Source organism: Delphinapterus leucas, chromosome 6, assembly GCF_059928025.1.
Source record: "Delphinapterus leucas isolate spDelLeu-1000000601 "Yukka" chromosome 6, BTC_Dleu_Yukka2, whole genome shotgun sequence".
Lineage (NCBI taxonomy): Eukaryota > Metazoa > Chordata > Mammalia > Artiodactyla > Monodontidae > Delphinapterus > Delphinapterus leucas.
The window spans coordinates 17,925,767-17,941,756 of NC_143134.1; the positions used below are offsets into that span (position 1 = coordinate 17,925,767).

General features: G+C 38.7%; 1 protein-coding gene across 1 annotated transcript in view; it reads left to right on the plus strand.

Moving 5' to 3' along the window:
• FBXO16 (F-box protein 16) overlaps positions 1 to 15,990 on the plus strand; it is a 51,236-nt gene that overhangs the window by 15,019 nt on the left and 20,227 nt on the right. Inside the window, exons 3-5 of the mRNA XM_022594985.2 lie at positions 2,318 to 2,524; positions 7,221 to 7,385; positions 11,343 to 11,575. Of these exons, the coding sequence (XP_022450693.2) occupies positions 2,318 to 2,524; positions 7,221 to 7,385; positions 11,343 to 11,575 (605 nt within the window). The remainder of the gene's footprint in view (positions 1 to 2,317; positions 2,525 to 7,220; positions 7,386 to 11,342; positions 11,576 to 15,990) is intronic.

Genomic DNA, 15,990 nt, shown 5'->3' on the forward strand with positions numbered 1-15,990 from the left:
TGTAATGCCATACTTTCTCTTATCATGCTGATATATTAGTTTGCTGAGCTGATCCACTCTTGTTAGGCATTTGGGGTTATTTCTGATTTCTTGCAGTGCTAATAATATCCCATAAAAATTATTTTGTAAGCATAATCATCCTGGGTCCCCACGTAGCTCAGTTTCTACAGAGCCACATAGCACTGCCCAAAAGTAATTTTAAAAATGAATACCAATATTCATTTGGTCTCTCAAAGAAAAATCACAGGGGATCCAATTCAAAACTCATAACAATACTTCGCACATCTCCTTCCTTCATTCCCCAGTTCTCTCACACTCTATAACTGCTGCAGAGACAATTACAGTCTGAACCCCTCAAACTCCCTACAAGCCCAAGCCCTGCAGCTCTTCTATCTCCGTATGCCTCCCCGTTGGCTCTTTATTTTATAGATGAAAGCAGCTTCTTGGGCCTGACCCTTCCGCTGGCCCTGGCCATTCTGGTCCAGCTTCTCTATATTCATTCTAATAATCCAACCCCAAAGGAAAGAAGTCTCATTTTATGGGAGTTGGAAATATGGACCGTGCAGAAACAAACACAGAAGAAATCTGGGAACACTCACACGTGAATACATTTTATTCACGTATTTGTAAGTTAAGGTTTGGGGGTGTTTTTTTTTTTCATTTTAGGATTCCCCATCCCCCCAACCCTACCCCCTGCACATGAATTATAGTCTTCAAAGTGAGATTCATGGGTCACTGAATAGATCTGTAACAGTGAATAGTTTTAATCAAGAAGTATTCCTACTAATTAAAAAGATACATCCTATGATTATAACGAAGTTGACTTGTCATAAGGCTTATAAAAAATACATTTTTACTTTATATGCCTTTTTAGGTGGTCAGTGTATTTTATGATTACAACTAAAGTTTATTATAAAATTCTGATTACTTTATAATAACTAATAAACCTCTATATGTTAAATGCAATAGTATACAAAATACAAGTAGCCCCAAACTTCCCTGTTTTCTCTTCTCTAACGGCCTAAAGAAGAAAAGAGATTTAGACCCTGGTAATGGCCCCTTCAGCTGCTAGGTGTTCCCCTAAGAGGCTTTCTTTTGGTTTTGGCCAGCCCTCAAGTTCTTACCTCTGATCAGTCACCGATCTTGGGACTGGTTTGGGGTTATCTCTGAGGAAAATTGTGAAGTAACCAAAGCTCTTGTTTGGCATGCCCCAGATGGCTTTGGCATCTACTTCCTATCTCTGGTACTTTTTTCCCAGGTCCCCCTATCACCTTTTCCTTTGCAGTCATATCAATCATTCACATATTAGTAGAACTTTAACCTTGTATATTCCCCTTCTCAGGGATATTTGCTTGCTATACCTTATCTCCGATTGTGAACACAAAGGTTCGTTTCTCGTCCTGGAGTTTTAATCACTAACGAGTTAACAGAGAAACTGTTGGGGGAGAGAGGCTGCCCAAGTGTCTTCTCTTGAGGTTGTACAGACGGTCCCGACTTAGGGTGATTCAACTTAGTGAATTTTCGGCTTTATGATGGTGCAAAAATGATAGACATTCAGCAGAAACCATATTTAAAATTATAAATTTTGGGGTTTTTTTTCAGGCTAGCTGGGTGCAGTAGGATATTCTTTTATGATGCTGGGCAACCAGCAAGCCACAGTTCCCAGTCAGCCACGCGATCATGAGGATACACAGCGAATACACTCACAACCTTCTGTACCCAGACAACCATTCTGTTTTTCACGTTCAGTCTAGTATTCAATAAATTACATGAGATAGTCAACACTTTATTATAAAGTAGGCTTTGTGTTAGATGATTTTGCCCAACTGTAGGCTCATGGAAGTGTTCTGAGCACGTTTAAGGTAGGCTGGGCTAAGCTAGGATGTTTGGTAGGTTAGGTGTATTAAATGCATTTTCGACTTATGATATTTTCAACTTATGATGGGTATATCGGCACGTAACCCCATCAGAAGTTGAGGAAGATCTGTATTTTATAAGTATATATATTCTCAGTTTATGAATATGGCCAGCTGTCAACTTACTGTTTTTATGTAACTCCAAGTTTTGAGGTCAAGTGCACTTCTGTGTCCACACCCCAGTCTTGCATGGGCTCACCCACGCAAACATGAGAAAGGGCAGATAAGTGGCAAAACGTGGAATTTACTAGTTAGGGAAAGAAATACATGCTATTCATTAGGAATAAATTACTAAACTCACTTTCTATGCCATTCTTATCTCTTCTTTTTACAATGCATCTCTGGTGTCAGACTAAACCTGGAGCTTTTTAAATTTTCTTTTCCTTTTTTTTTTCCCCCAGTTTGACAAATGGACTGACTCTCAAAGGAGAAGAATCCTGACAGGGCTGTTAGAACGCTGCTCCCTGTCACAGCAAAAGTTCTGCTGTCGAAAGCTTCAGGAAAAAATTCCAGCAGAAGCTCTGGATTTTACTACCAAGCTTCCAAGGGTGTTATCTTTATATATCTTTTCTTTCCTGGATCCCCGAAGCCTTTGTCGTTGTGCACAGGTAAAGACAAAGAAGCGGTGTATGGCATCTTGTAAAGACAAAACGCTGAAACTTGAGAAAGAAAAACAGCACGTACACAAAACCAAGAAGTAGATGAGATGCTCAGTATGATTAGTCTGTACAGTTTGAATTATCCCTCATCTCCTTTGTGTCTGACTCTGCATTTAGTGCTCAAGAGCGGGGAAAAAGTGTAAGACACTACTAAGTGTCCACAAAACAGTATTAACTAGCTGGGGAAACAAATACACATGTACGTAATGGTTCATCAGCAAAATAGTCTTATATTGCACAGCACAGAACTACAGTAAAATCCCAAACTGTAGAGTGCGGGCCATTCACAAATAGAAAAGCTTAAAATAAGGTGCTTATGCAATAATTACAAAAGAATATGAGACTAAAAGTCTTCAGAGTGGGCAGATGTGCTCACAGGGGTGAGGTTGGGAAAGGATCGGACCATTATTTTCTTACAAGCAATTCCATGGTGTATTAAAGTATATTATTTAAGATATAAAACTGATAGTCATTTTGTTGATTCTTTCCATAGTCTCGTAAGACCAGAAATTACCTATTACTTTGCATTCACATACATGTAACATGGTAACTTTAGTTTTTAAGATTAAGAAAATGAATGCAGTAGGATATATGAATTATTCAACGAATGGTGTTGAGACAATTGGGCAGCTATCTGGAAAAAAATTCTAGAAGGATAAAAGATTGATATGAAATTAAAGGAAACCATTAAAGTACTCAAAGGAGGGAATTCCCTGGTGGTCCAGTGATTAGGACTCTGCACTTTCACTGCCGGGGGCCCAAGTACACAGGGAGAAAAACATATGGCCAGCAAAGAGCTAATTTCCTTATTTTTTAAAGAACTACTATAAATCTACATTAAGAAAAAAAAAAAACCCAGCAGAAGAATGAGCAAAGGAAGTGAACAAGTAGTTTACAGAAAGAAAAGCAAATATTTCTAAAATATGTAAAATGTTTAGCCTCATTATCATACCATCTTTCATGACTCAGATGGATTGAGTCATTTTTTTAAATGATACTATTTTATATTGGTGGAGGTGTGGGGAAACAAGCACTTTCATATATTGTTGGTAGAAAAATTGATGCAACCATGATGGAGAACAATTTGTAGTATTCAATTTTTAAATAAAGATTCCCTTTGCCCCAGCAGTTCCACTTCTTGGAATTTGTCTGATGGGCATATTTTAACACATGCAAAAATTATGTCTGTGTAAGAATGTTGCAGCATAGTTTGTAGTAGCAAAATGTTGGAAACAATGGAAGTGTCTGCTAATAGGGGACCGGTTGCAACCATCTCCACAATATATCATCAGTGAAAAAAGCAAAAGTGCAGAGTTGTCCTACCATTTTGGAAAGAAAAAAAAAAGAGTATATCCATATCTGTTAATATTCTGGAATGACACACAAGAAGCTGGTAACAATGGTTACATCCAGGGAGGGAAATGAGTGGCTAGATGATAGGGATGAGAGAGACTTCTTTTTACCGTGTGCCCCTTGGTATCTTTGAATTTAGCATTAATGTACACATATTACTTATTCCAAAAATGAAACAATTTTTTTAACGTCTTTATTGGGGTATAATTGCTTTACAATGGTGTGTTAGTTTCTGCTTTATAACAAAGTGAATCAGTTATACATATACATATATTCCCATATCTCTTCCCTCTTGCGTCTCCCTCCCTCCCACCCTCCCTATCCCACCCCTCCAGGTGGTCACAAAGCATAGCGGGGGCTTCTCTGGTGGCGCAGTGGTTGAGAGTCCGCCTGCCCATGCAGGGGACACGGGTTCGTGCCCCGGTCCGGGAAGATCCCGCATGCCGCGGAGCGGCTGGGCCCGTGAGCCATGGCCGCTGAGCCTGCGCGTACAGAGACTGTGCTCTGCAACGGGAGAGGCCACAACAGTGAGAGGCCCGTGTATCGAAAAAAAAAAAAAAAAAAAAAAGCATAGCGGGACTTCCCTGGTGGTGCAGTGGTTAAGACTCCGTGCTCCCAATGCAGGGGGCCCAGGTTCGATCCCGGTCAGGCAACTAACTAGATCCCACATGCATGCCACAACTAAGGAGCCCACCTGCCGCAACTAAGACCCGGCACAACCAAATAAGAAAATAAATAAATAAATATTTAAAAAGAAAAAAAAAAGCATAGCATTAAAAAAAAAACCATTTATTTATTTATTTACTTATTTATTTTTGGCTGTGTTGGGTCTTCGTTTCCGTGCCCGGGCTTTCTCTAGTTGCAGTGAGCGGGTGCTACTCTTCGTTGCGGTGCATGGGCTTCTCATTGCAGTGGCTTCTCTTTGTTGCAGAGCACTGGCTCTAGGCATGTGGACTTCAGTAGTTGTGGCTCGCAGGCTCTAGAGCGCAGGCTCAGTAGTTGTGGCACACAGGCTTTGTTGCTCCGCAGCATGTGGGATCTTCCCGGACCAGGGCTCGAACCCGTGTCCCTTGCATTAGCAGGCAGATTCTTAACAACTGCGCCACCAGGGAAGTCCGCAACATAGCATTTTAAATGCCCAATAATAAGAGAGTATCATACAGTCATATGATGAATTACTATGCAGCTATTAGAAAACATGTTTTGGAAGAACAGAGATGCTTATTATGTGTAAAATGAAGAAAGCATGATTTTAAATTGTATACAGAGTTTCCCAGTTTTGTTTTGTATGTGCCTAGGAAACAGATGGCAAGGAAAAGAACTCTACCAAGTTGTTAATAATGGTCATCTCTGATCGATGGGGTTATGGGTATTGTTTTTCTTCAAGCTTCTCAGAATTTTCCAAGTGTTTCACAATGAGAATGTTATCATTCCAGGGAGATGTTATTTTAAATTAACTAATCCTCTCATCTATGTGCACCATATGTCAGTCTTGCAAGATTTCAGCATCGTATTTTATTCCCAGAATTGACTGTGAAGCAGTTGTTCTTCAGCTAGATTTAAAGTAAACAGTAAAGTCATTGCACCAAAATGAGCTATGAGCTGTTTAAAAATATGGTGGGGGATGCTTTATAGTTTTTTGTTTTGTTTTGTTAACTTTGTTTTTTTTTTTTTTTGGCTGCATTGGGTCTTCATTGCTGCGCGCGGGCTTTCTCTAGTTGCAGTGAGCGGGGTCTACTCTTCATTGCTGTGCGCGGGCTTCCCATTGCGGTGGCTTCTCTTGTTGCAGAGCACAGGCTCTAGGCGCGCAGACTTCAGTAGTTGTGGCACGTGGGCTCAGTAGTTGTGGCGCACGGGCTTCGTTGCTTCTGGCATGTGGGATCTTCCCGGACCAGGGATCAAGCCTGTGTCCCCTGCATTGGCAGGCGGATTCTTAACCACTGTGCCACCAGGGAAGTCCCTGTCTTATAGTTTTGAAAGTTCTTACCTACCCTTCTCCTCATTCCTGTTTAGTTTAAAAAACAAAAAACAACGAAAAGAAAACTTTATTTACCCCGGTGGGGGGACCCCCAACTTAAATACCCAGGTCTAAACCAGATCTAAGGTTCCTCTTTTCAGAGGAAAAGAGTGAGAATTGAGCAACTTTTCTCCCCATCCCCTCCTTCCCAAACCTCACCTCTCGATTGAATTGAGTTAACTAACCATACGGAGATTAAGGTCTGTGTAGTTTCATGTCTGGTTGAACAAAGTAGATGTGATTTCTGTTTCTGCCCGCAGGGCTCTATCAGATCCTCTAAGCTTTTTCCTCCTTCCAGCTCCTGAACCTGTCATTACTTCTAATTGTGCCCTCTCCGGCATGCCTCTCTCCTGCACGTCTCATCTTCAGTGCGTAAAACAATCCTAGACATGATAGGACGGAAGGAGGGAGGAAGAGAGGGATAGATAAATGGATGGATGGGTAGCAAGTTCCATTATAGAGTGTTCTGCTTATTTGGGGGGCACTCAAACATTATTCTTTATTTAGTTAATCTTGAAAAATAGGCCAGTTTTCCAAGGATGAAATTTGAGTTTGAAGGTTAGCTGTCATCTTTGCAACTCTTGATAAGAGACATAGAATGCCTAGTCTCAACTTTATATATGGACTCGACTCTAGTTTCTAACAAGACTTACTCAAAACCTGGAGTAAATTATTATAAGTACTACTACACATATTAGGGTCACCTCCACTATTTGCTGGATGTGTAGGATTGACACTAAAGCTATGGAAATGGAATGTATAGAACAAATACTTAATGCTCTATTGAAACTTAAAGGCTATTTAGGACACTCCAATATAGTATTAGCAATGGTGTTCCCTTCATAAAATTTATATTTAGTTAAATCATAAGAATGGAGGGAAAAAAGGAAGCATATCATGAAAAGAATAAGCAATGTGCCAACCGGAGTTTCTGTAACTTTCATATAACTTTCATATGGAGACCTTCAGGAACCTTTAGGAAGTTCCAAAGTCTATCTGAGCCTCAGTTTCCTCATTTGCATTATGAGAATAATAATTATACTTCCCTCCTTAGGTTGCTATGAGAATGGTTAATAGGTGCTCAATAAACATTAGTTGACTCTGATTCTAAGTCTGAATTAACATTAAAAAAATCCTTCTGCCTGGCTAGGCAGCACTTCAGGCAGTAGGTAACTAAGCTGTGATTTGGTGGAAAGGGACAGCTCAAAACCTAGAGAAAGTGAGCATGTAAACTGAATAGTTTTTGTTTTTTTAAAATTTTTGTTGTTTTTCCAGGTGAGCTGGCATTGGAAGAACTTAACGGAACTGGATCAGCTCTGGATGCTCAAATGTTTACGGTTTAACTGGTACATCAATTTCTCTCCAACTCCCTTTGAGCAGGGTATATGGAAGAAACACTATATTCAAATGGTGAAAGAACTCCATGTTACCAAGCCCAAGGTAAATTTGGGGAAAGAAGCAACAAAATTACAAACATCCACTATGTAGGAATTCTAGAACTAAGACTAAATGATCAATCTTGAAGTTGGGGAAGGCAGTTGACTCAAAGGAAATATACTATTGATGTGACTTTAAAATTCTCCTTTTCTGAGAACTTGATGGCGCTTTTCAAGGTATCCATGTGAGTTGAGAACTGTCACCTGACACTGCCAAACCACAGTTCCACCCAGGTTAGGACTGGGAGCTCCTCACTCTTCAGATTCCTGGATTTCTGTGTCTCTGGCGCCTATACCACAGAGTTCTGACACTGGTATTCTGGGGGAGCGTGCTGTCCTTATTACCTATGGGTCATCACACTTTACGTAACTGATTCAAATTGTCTATGATTCTACCAGACGAGCTGAAGTTAATTTTTGTATCATTTATAAAGAAGAGTTTTGCAATAAATTAGTAATTAGGGAAGGGCATATGGGCATGTTAAAGTTCTTTTTACCCTAGAAACTAGCAATGTAAAGCATGTACATATAATCATAAAAAGTAAATAATCTGAGCATAATATTTTCTAGTGGTTTTGCATGCTTTATAACCAATGTTTATGTTCATTCTTGTAGTCACAGTTAATTAGGTAACTTATGGGAAATTTTTATGAGCTTTTTCTTTATGGCATGATCTAATATATACTTACGGAGTTATGCATTGTTTTGTACAGTACATGAGTTCCTGAAAAATTATGTGTAAATTAAAATTTTTTAATCATTTTTTAAACCACAGGGGTTTTCTGTAAAAAAGCTGCAGTGAATCCTTTTCAAATTGAAGAATCCATTTGAAATATGAAGAGTCAGCTCCTGAGCTGACTGTTTAGCGTGCTCACTTAGGTTTCGTTCTATTGTTTGCTCGAAGAAGAATCCATCTACATTTAGTAGAGTAATAAACTATGCATAATTAATATTGTTATAATTGCAATGATAAAACTAGTCTTTCTGAGTTCAATAATTGGTGTTCTCCATGAGGATTTCTTTAAAAAAGAAATTTTTTTTGTTTGTTTTTTTTTGCAGTACGCGGGCCTCTCACTGTTGTGGCCTCTCCCGTTGCGGAGCACAGGCTCCGGCCGCGCAGGCCCAGCGGCCATGGCCCACGGGCCCAGCCGCTCTGCGGCATGCGGGATCCTCCCGGACCAGGGCATGAACCCGCGTCCCCTGCATCAGCAGGCGGACTCCCAACCACTGTGCCGCCAGGGAAGCCAAAAAAAGAAATTTTTAAACTGAACTGGTAGACAAGTTATTTTAAAAATTACAATAGCTATGACTTTTTTTTATCAAAACACTTTTCTTTGTTTTTTTTTAAAAATATTTTATTTATTTTTAATTTTGCCTGCGTTGTGTCTTCGTTGCTACACGTAGGCTTTCTCTAGTTGCTGCAAGCGGGGGCTACTCTTCGTTGCCGTGCCGTTGTGGAGCACGGGTTCTAGGCATGCAGGCTCAGTAGTTGTGGCACACAGACTTAGTTGCTCTGCGGCATGTGGGATCTTCCTGGACCAGGGCTCAAACCCGTGTCCCCTGCATTGGCAGGCGGATTCTTAACCATTGCGCCACCAGGGAAGTCCCCATGAGGCTCTTCTTGACTCTCGTTCTCAGTTGTAGGCAGGAAATGGCATTCAATGGCTGAAGCATGGGCTGGTCTGAGGCAGAGGAGAGAAAAGTGATTAACCAACTTGTAGAATGAAAAAAGGTTTTGAGTATTATATATAACACTGACTTTAATGCTTCGTCTTCAGCAATAACTCTTTCTCCACAAAATATTTATGCATAACTATATTTTAAAATAATGAATAGTTCTGATGCAAGAAAATTGCCACATCTTTGCTTAGTATTAAATTTCTGTAGGTAGTACTTTTTAATATACCAATTTTAATACCAATTCTACATAAACTCTTTCAGAAAATAGAGGAAGAGGGAACACTGCCCAACTCATAACCTTTATATCAAAACTAGATAAAGACTTTAAAAGAAAACAAAACAAAACCACAGACCGATACCCCTCATGAACACAGACATAAAAATCCTTTAAAAATATTGGCAAATTAAATCCAGTAATATATAAAAAAAGAATAATAAATGATGACCAAGTGGGATGTATCCAAGGAGAATAAAGTTGGCATAATATTCAAAAATCAATCCATGTAATTCACATAATAAAAGAGAAAAGATGTATGGTCATTTCAATATATGCAAACAAAAGCATTCAAAATTTTTTCAACATTCACGATTTTAAAAATTCTCAAAAAGACTTTGGGTAAAGGGAATAAGATTTTTGTTTACTTAACAGAGAAGTCATCAGTTTTTCTTTATTACCTATTCTGTTAATGGGTCAAATATTGTGTACTTTTCAGAATTAATGACGCTTATTTATATATAGTTAGTAGCATGCACGCCTAAATTTTCTTCCCTGAAATTGCTTTTTATTATTCTGTATTATTTATTCCCAATGGTGTTAAACAAGACCTCTTCCAGCAAAAACAGACAGATTTCATTCAATATGAACTCAGAGAAATGAAATGAACGTCCATTTTATTTACTTTTTTTATTTCATTTTTTTGTCTGCGCTGTGTGGCTTGGGATTTTAGTTGCCTGACCAGGAATCGAACCCGAGCCCTAGGCAGTGAAAGCACAGAGTCCTAACCACTGGACCACCAGGGAATTCCCTGAATGTCCATTTAAAATGAGATCTGCACAAAATATTGAATACTAAACCAGTAATGAGCCATCAGTTATATAAATATAAAATGTCTTCTTACTCTATTAATTGCAATCACTCACTAAATGAGTAAATATTTATTAAATACTGTTATGTGCTAGGTGCTAAGAGTACAATGGTCTTAACCCCGCTTTCTGGAAGCCTAGTCTAGTGACCCAGGACACAAACAAGCAAATAATTACAACATTGAATACTAAGTGCTATCTGGTAGTAGAAATATATACAAAGAACAGTTGAAACAAGGATAAGAAATTAACTGACTCTGCTTGGAGGGACTGGGGAATTTTTAAATTTTCACAAACAAGTCAAGCAAACCAATTTACTGAGCAAAGCTTCCCTAATCTCTTGAAGAACAAAAATTAAACCTTTAATGGCTTCTCAGCATACCACTACCACTTCCCTTAGGCTACAACCACATAAAAACCTTATGAATTTTATACACCAAAAATAGATTTTCATTTTGGGCAATTAAAGCAGAAGTATTCAGGGCTTCCCTGGTGGCGCAGTGGTTGAGAGTCCGCCTGCCGATGCAGGGGACGCAGGTTTGTGCCCCGGTCCGGGAAGATCCCACATGCCACGGAGCGACAGGAGAGGCCACAACAGTGAGGGCCCGTATACCGCAAAAAAAAAAAAAAAAAAAAAGGAGAAGTATTCTTTGCAAATGGCTGAAGTTTTGATAACTGATAAAATCTATGAAGTCTACCCCTACATAATCGAAATTGTCTGTTTTAGGTATACTTAGGGCTGGGGTACTTTTTTTAGAATGTGTATATTTTTATGAATAAATTAACTGCAGTTGTGGAAAACTGTACAATGATATTGTAGGAGAGGGGACAGTTCAGGATAGAGAGGTTCAGTGTGTGGACTTGAAGCAGGATAGTCCTGGATTCAAATTCTGACCCTGGGTCAATACTTATGTAGTAGTAGTGAGCAAATTAATTAGTTTATCCTATTTCAGTTCCCTCTTCTGTAAAATGGGAGTCGTTACAATTACCTTTTAGAGTTATTGTGAAGGTTAAATAAAGTAACGCATGAACACTTCTGAGACAGTGCCTGGCACATAGCAAGTAGTCCTGGGTTGGTGGCTGCTATAATCGTCATCACCGTTATCATTGCCATCACGGTGATGATGATGTTCTTTGTTTTACTTCTGTTATTATTATAGTATTTGGGGAACAGAAATAATTAATTTTCTTCTTCTAGACACCTCCAAAAGATGGGTTTGTGATCGCTGATGTTCAACCAGTTACAAGCAGTTCTCCAGGGGAAAAGCCATCCCCTTCATCAGCTTTCCGGTCCTCTTCCTCTTTGAGAAAGAAGAACCACCCAGGGGAGAAAGAACTCCCACCCTGGCGATCCTCTGACAAACATCCAACTGATATCATTCGCTTCAATTACCTGGACAACTGTGACCCCATTGAGCAAAGCTGGCAAGGGTGAGAGTCATGCCCTTCTCCACTTCTTTTGCTTTTAGAAACAATCTACTGGCACTTCAGTCTATGAAAAGATGAAAACAGAACTTACTGTGAAATACAAATGCTTTTCACTACGTAGAAGCAAAAAGTAATTGAAAAGTAAATGAACCATTATTGGTAAATTTGTCCGGTTCTTTAGGATTTGTTTGCATTTTGTAGCTGTAATGCTTTCCTTACAGCTTCTTTTAATATTTTAATACCTCAAATTCCAATCCAGTACCATAAGGTTCATTCTAGTCTTTTCCTTTTCCTTTTCCACAGTTGTATCTCCCTTCTGTGACAGAGGAAGGGATATACAAATATGTAATCTCCATATACATATCTCCATATATATACATATATAATTTTGATTATATATTATATGTACATATATAATTTTATATAAAATGTATTATATATAGTACATACACAGAGTATATATTTACTTAACAAATTCTGAAAGTAATTTCAGAATTGCTAACTCATATCATTATCGAAACAAATCTACTAACTAGAATTCAATATTTGTTTCTGGTTCTTTTGCCTTTAGCCTGGGTATATACTCATACTACTGTGTTCAAAAGTCATGTGGGTTCTTTTCTTTAAATATCCCTTTCCCCATGTGAGTATGTTATGTGATTCTAGAGTTAAAACTATGTAAAACTATACAAAAAGCGTACAGAAGGTGGACTCAGAGAATCACCCCCTCCATCTCCTCCACTCTACCTCACACTCATCTTTTCCACTCCATTCCCACTTACCAATCTCATGCGTTTCTGGTTTATCCTCCCAGTGTTGCTTTTTGCACAACGTTGCAAACTATGCCATTTTTCAACTCTCTGATCGGCAAAAACTTTAAAGTTTGACAATATATTCTGTTGGTGAGGCTGTGGGCCAGCAGGCACCCTCATACACTGTTGGTGGGAATATACATCGGCGCAAACCTTGTGGAGAAAAATTGTACAGCATCCAGCAAAAAATATCTGTATTTATTTTGACCCAGCAATCCCACTTCTAGGAATCAACCTTGAAAATACCAAAAGTACATCAGCACAAGGATAGTTATTGCAGTATTGTTTATGACTTTGAAATATTGGAAATAACTTAAGTGCCCATATATAGGAGAGTGTTTGTTGAATAAACTATGTATGGTCCATTCACACAATGGAGTATTAGGCAACTGTAAAAATGAATGAGGAAGATCTCTATGAACGGGTAAGGAGTGATTTCCAGGGTACATAGTTAAGTGAGAAAAGCAAATTGCAAAAGAGTGTCTCTAGTATCCTACCCATAATGTAGAAAGAAAAGAGAGTAAGTAAATATACATCTGTATGTACATATGTATCTGTTCATTTGTTAACACACACACACATGCACGCACACAGGATAAACAAGAAATTAAGGAAACAAAAGTTAAAAATGTTTTAATACATTTTTCATAGTTTTAGGTTCTATTTCAACAGATTAACATCAAGGCAGCATAAGATAGTGACAATGTACAGGCTCAGGGGCCATACTGCATGGGTTCAAATCCAGACTCCCACACTTCTAGCTGTGTGACCCTGGGGAGTCCCTTAACCTCTCTGTGCCTGTTTCCGCCTCTGTAAAATGGCAATAGTAGTAATACCCAAGTCACAGGATCACTGTGAGGATTAATATATGTAGCATGCTTATAATTGTGCCTGACTCATAGTAAGTAAGCATTTTTTTTTTTAGTAGGATGGCTTCTAAAAGGATATTATTTGGCTAAAAAAGGAAAGGGTAATCCCAGAAGGCTTGATGACTTAGGGACATTCAAATTACATTGGGATCCTTTGGAGGTGAGATGAGAGTGGTATCCCTAATTAAGCAAGAATTGAGCTCTTTGAGAGCACAGACTATGCCTTACTCATCTTTGTTACCACTGACTATCATTGCAATACTCATTAAATGGTGGATTTCAAAGGAAGTGTAGCCTTTTGATTCATGAAATTCACATTCATCTAGTTGTATCAGAAAAAGTCTAAATAGTTTGCTGATAATTTAGAAAGTTCGAGGGGGATGGCGGGGAGACAAGGTATAAAACAGAGTTTGAAAGAAATACTACTGTTTACATTTAAATGGGTGGAGGAGAAAGATACATATATACACATTCATATTTTTATATACATACAATATCTCTGGAATAAACACAAGAAACTGATACTACCATTTGCCTTCAAGGAGAACAGTAAGTTGGAGACAAGGATGGATAGGAAAGTTTCACTGTATATCCTTTTGAACTCTTGAATTTGGAACCACTGTGAATGTATTAACTGTGTATTGGTCGGTGTATGCCTGAGGATAGTGTCTAAGTTTGTATGTGGCCCTTAGTCTGGACTAGGTTGGTAAATTAGAGAGAGGCAAATTTAGTTACCTAGGCATATGAATGGTACATTAACCTGAGAAAAACCAATAGTCTCCTGAGTTTTCTGTGAGACTCAAATACTATTTGTGAAAGGCAATAATTACATTAAATGTACTTAACACTCCAATTAAAAGGCAGAGATTATCAGAATGGGTAAAAAAGGCAAGAACCAACTATATGCTTTTTTACAAGAGCTACACCTTAAATACTAAGGCACAGTTAGGCTTAAAAATAAAGTGGTAGAAAAAGATGTACCATACAAAGAGGAAGCATAAGAAGGCTAGAATGACCGTTAATATCAGTTAAAATAGACATAAAGACAGAGTATTCCCAAACAAAAAGAGGGACATTTCATAATGATACAGGGATCTATAAACTAAACAGAAAGACATAACTGTTGCAATGCATATGTACGTAATTACAAAGCCTAAAAGTACAGAAAGCAAAATCTGAAAGATTTTAAAAGATAAACATACAATTCCACAAACATTTTTTTTCAAGTGCATGTGCTACATTCACCAAAATAGACCAGGTGCTTGAACTCTTCCAAGAGTCAGTGCCATAGGGGGAAAAAAGAGGCGGGGGAAAATGTTCTAGACATAAGAGACATAACAAACCAATGCAGTTGGAATCTAGGCGGGATCTGGTTCAAAAAAGAAAGACTATAATGGGCATTCGGGATAATTGCATAAAGTTAATATGGACCATATATTAAAATGACATTAAAGAATTACTGCTCATTTTCTAAGGTATGATGGCACTAGTGTGGTTAGGTAGGCAAATGTCTTTACCTTAGGAGATGAGTGAAGTATTTGGGGATGAAGTGTCTGCAATTTACATTTTTATGGCCCAGGGGAGGGGAAAATATATATACACATACACAGAGATGAAGCAAAAATAGCAAAATGTTATCAGTTGTTGAATCTAGTTGGAGAGTATATGGGTAATCACTTTACTGTTCTTTCAACTATTCTGTATGTTTGAAATTTCTTAATTAAAAGCTGGTGGAGGGCTTCCCTGGTGGCGCAGTGGTTGAGAGTCCGCCTGCCGATGCAGGGGACACGGGTTCGTGCCCCGGTCCGTGATGATCCCACATGCCATGGAGCGGCTGGACCCGTGAGCCATGGCCGCTGAGCCTGCGCGTCTGGAGCCTGTGCTCCGCAACGGGAGAAGCCACAACAGTGAGAGGCCCGCGTACGGAAAAAAAAAAAAAAAAAAAGCTGGTGGAAAATTTTGAAAATTAAGTATCAGGAAATATTTGGGCAAAGCTGGTCTTGTTTTGTTTTGTTTTGTTTTTTGGCCGCGCAGCTTGAGGGCTCTTAGTTCTCCGACCAGGGATTGAACCCGGGCCCCCTGCAATGGAGGTATGGAGTCTTAACCACTGGACTGCCAGGGAAGTCCCAATAAAACTTTTTATAATGAAAATGCAAATATATGCAAACGTAAAGAGAATAGAACCTCTTATAACCACCATCCAGCATTAACAGTTTTCAACACATGACCTGTCTGGTTTCATTCATTCCTCACCCACTCTGCTGTTCCCCCTGGTTACTTTGGAGACAAATCCAAATGTCATATTATTTCATTCATACATATTTCAAGGCCTCTCCTTAAAAGATAGACTCTGTCTAAAAATCATAAGATGATACCATATCACTTCTAAGTCAATGAATGATGCCTTAATATAATCAATCAAGAATCAAGTCGGTTTTCAGGTTTCCTTGAATGTCTCATAAGGGTTTGATATTTTTAAACAGTTGATTTGTTTAATCAGGTCCCAAATAAGGTCTACATATTACATTTGGTCCATGTGTCACTTAAGTTTTTTGGGTTTTTTTGATCCATAGGTTTCTTCTCTGCCCTCCTTTTTTTCCCCTTGCAATTTGTTTGTTATAGAAATCAGGTCATTTATCCTACAGACCTTCTCATCTTCTGGTTTTTGGGGACTGTACTCCCAGCATGTTCCTCTGTCTCCTGTACAAGTACCAGTCTTCAGATCTGGAGGCCTGAG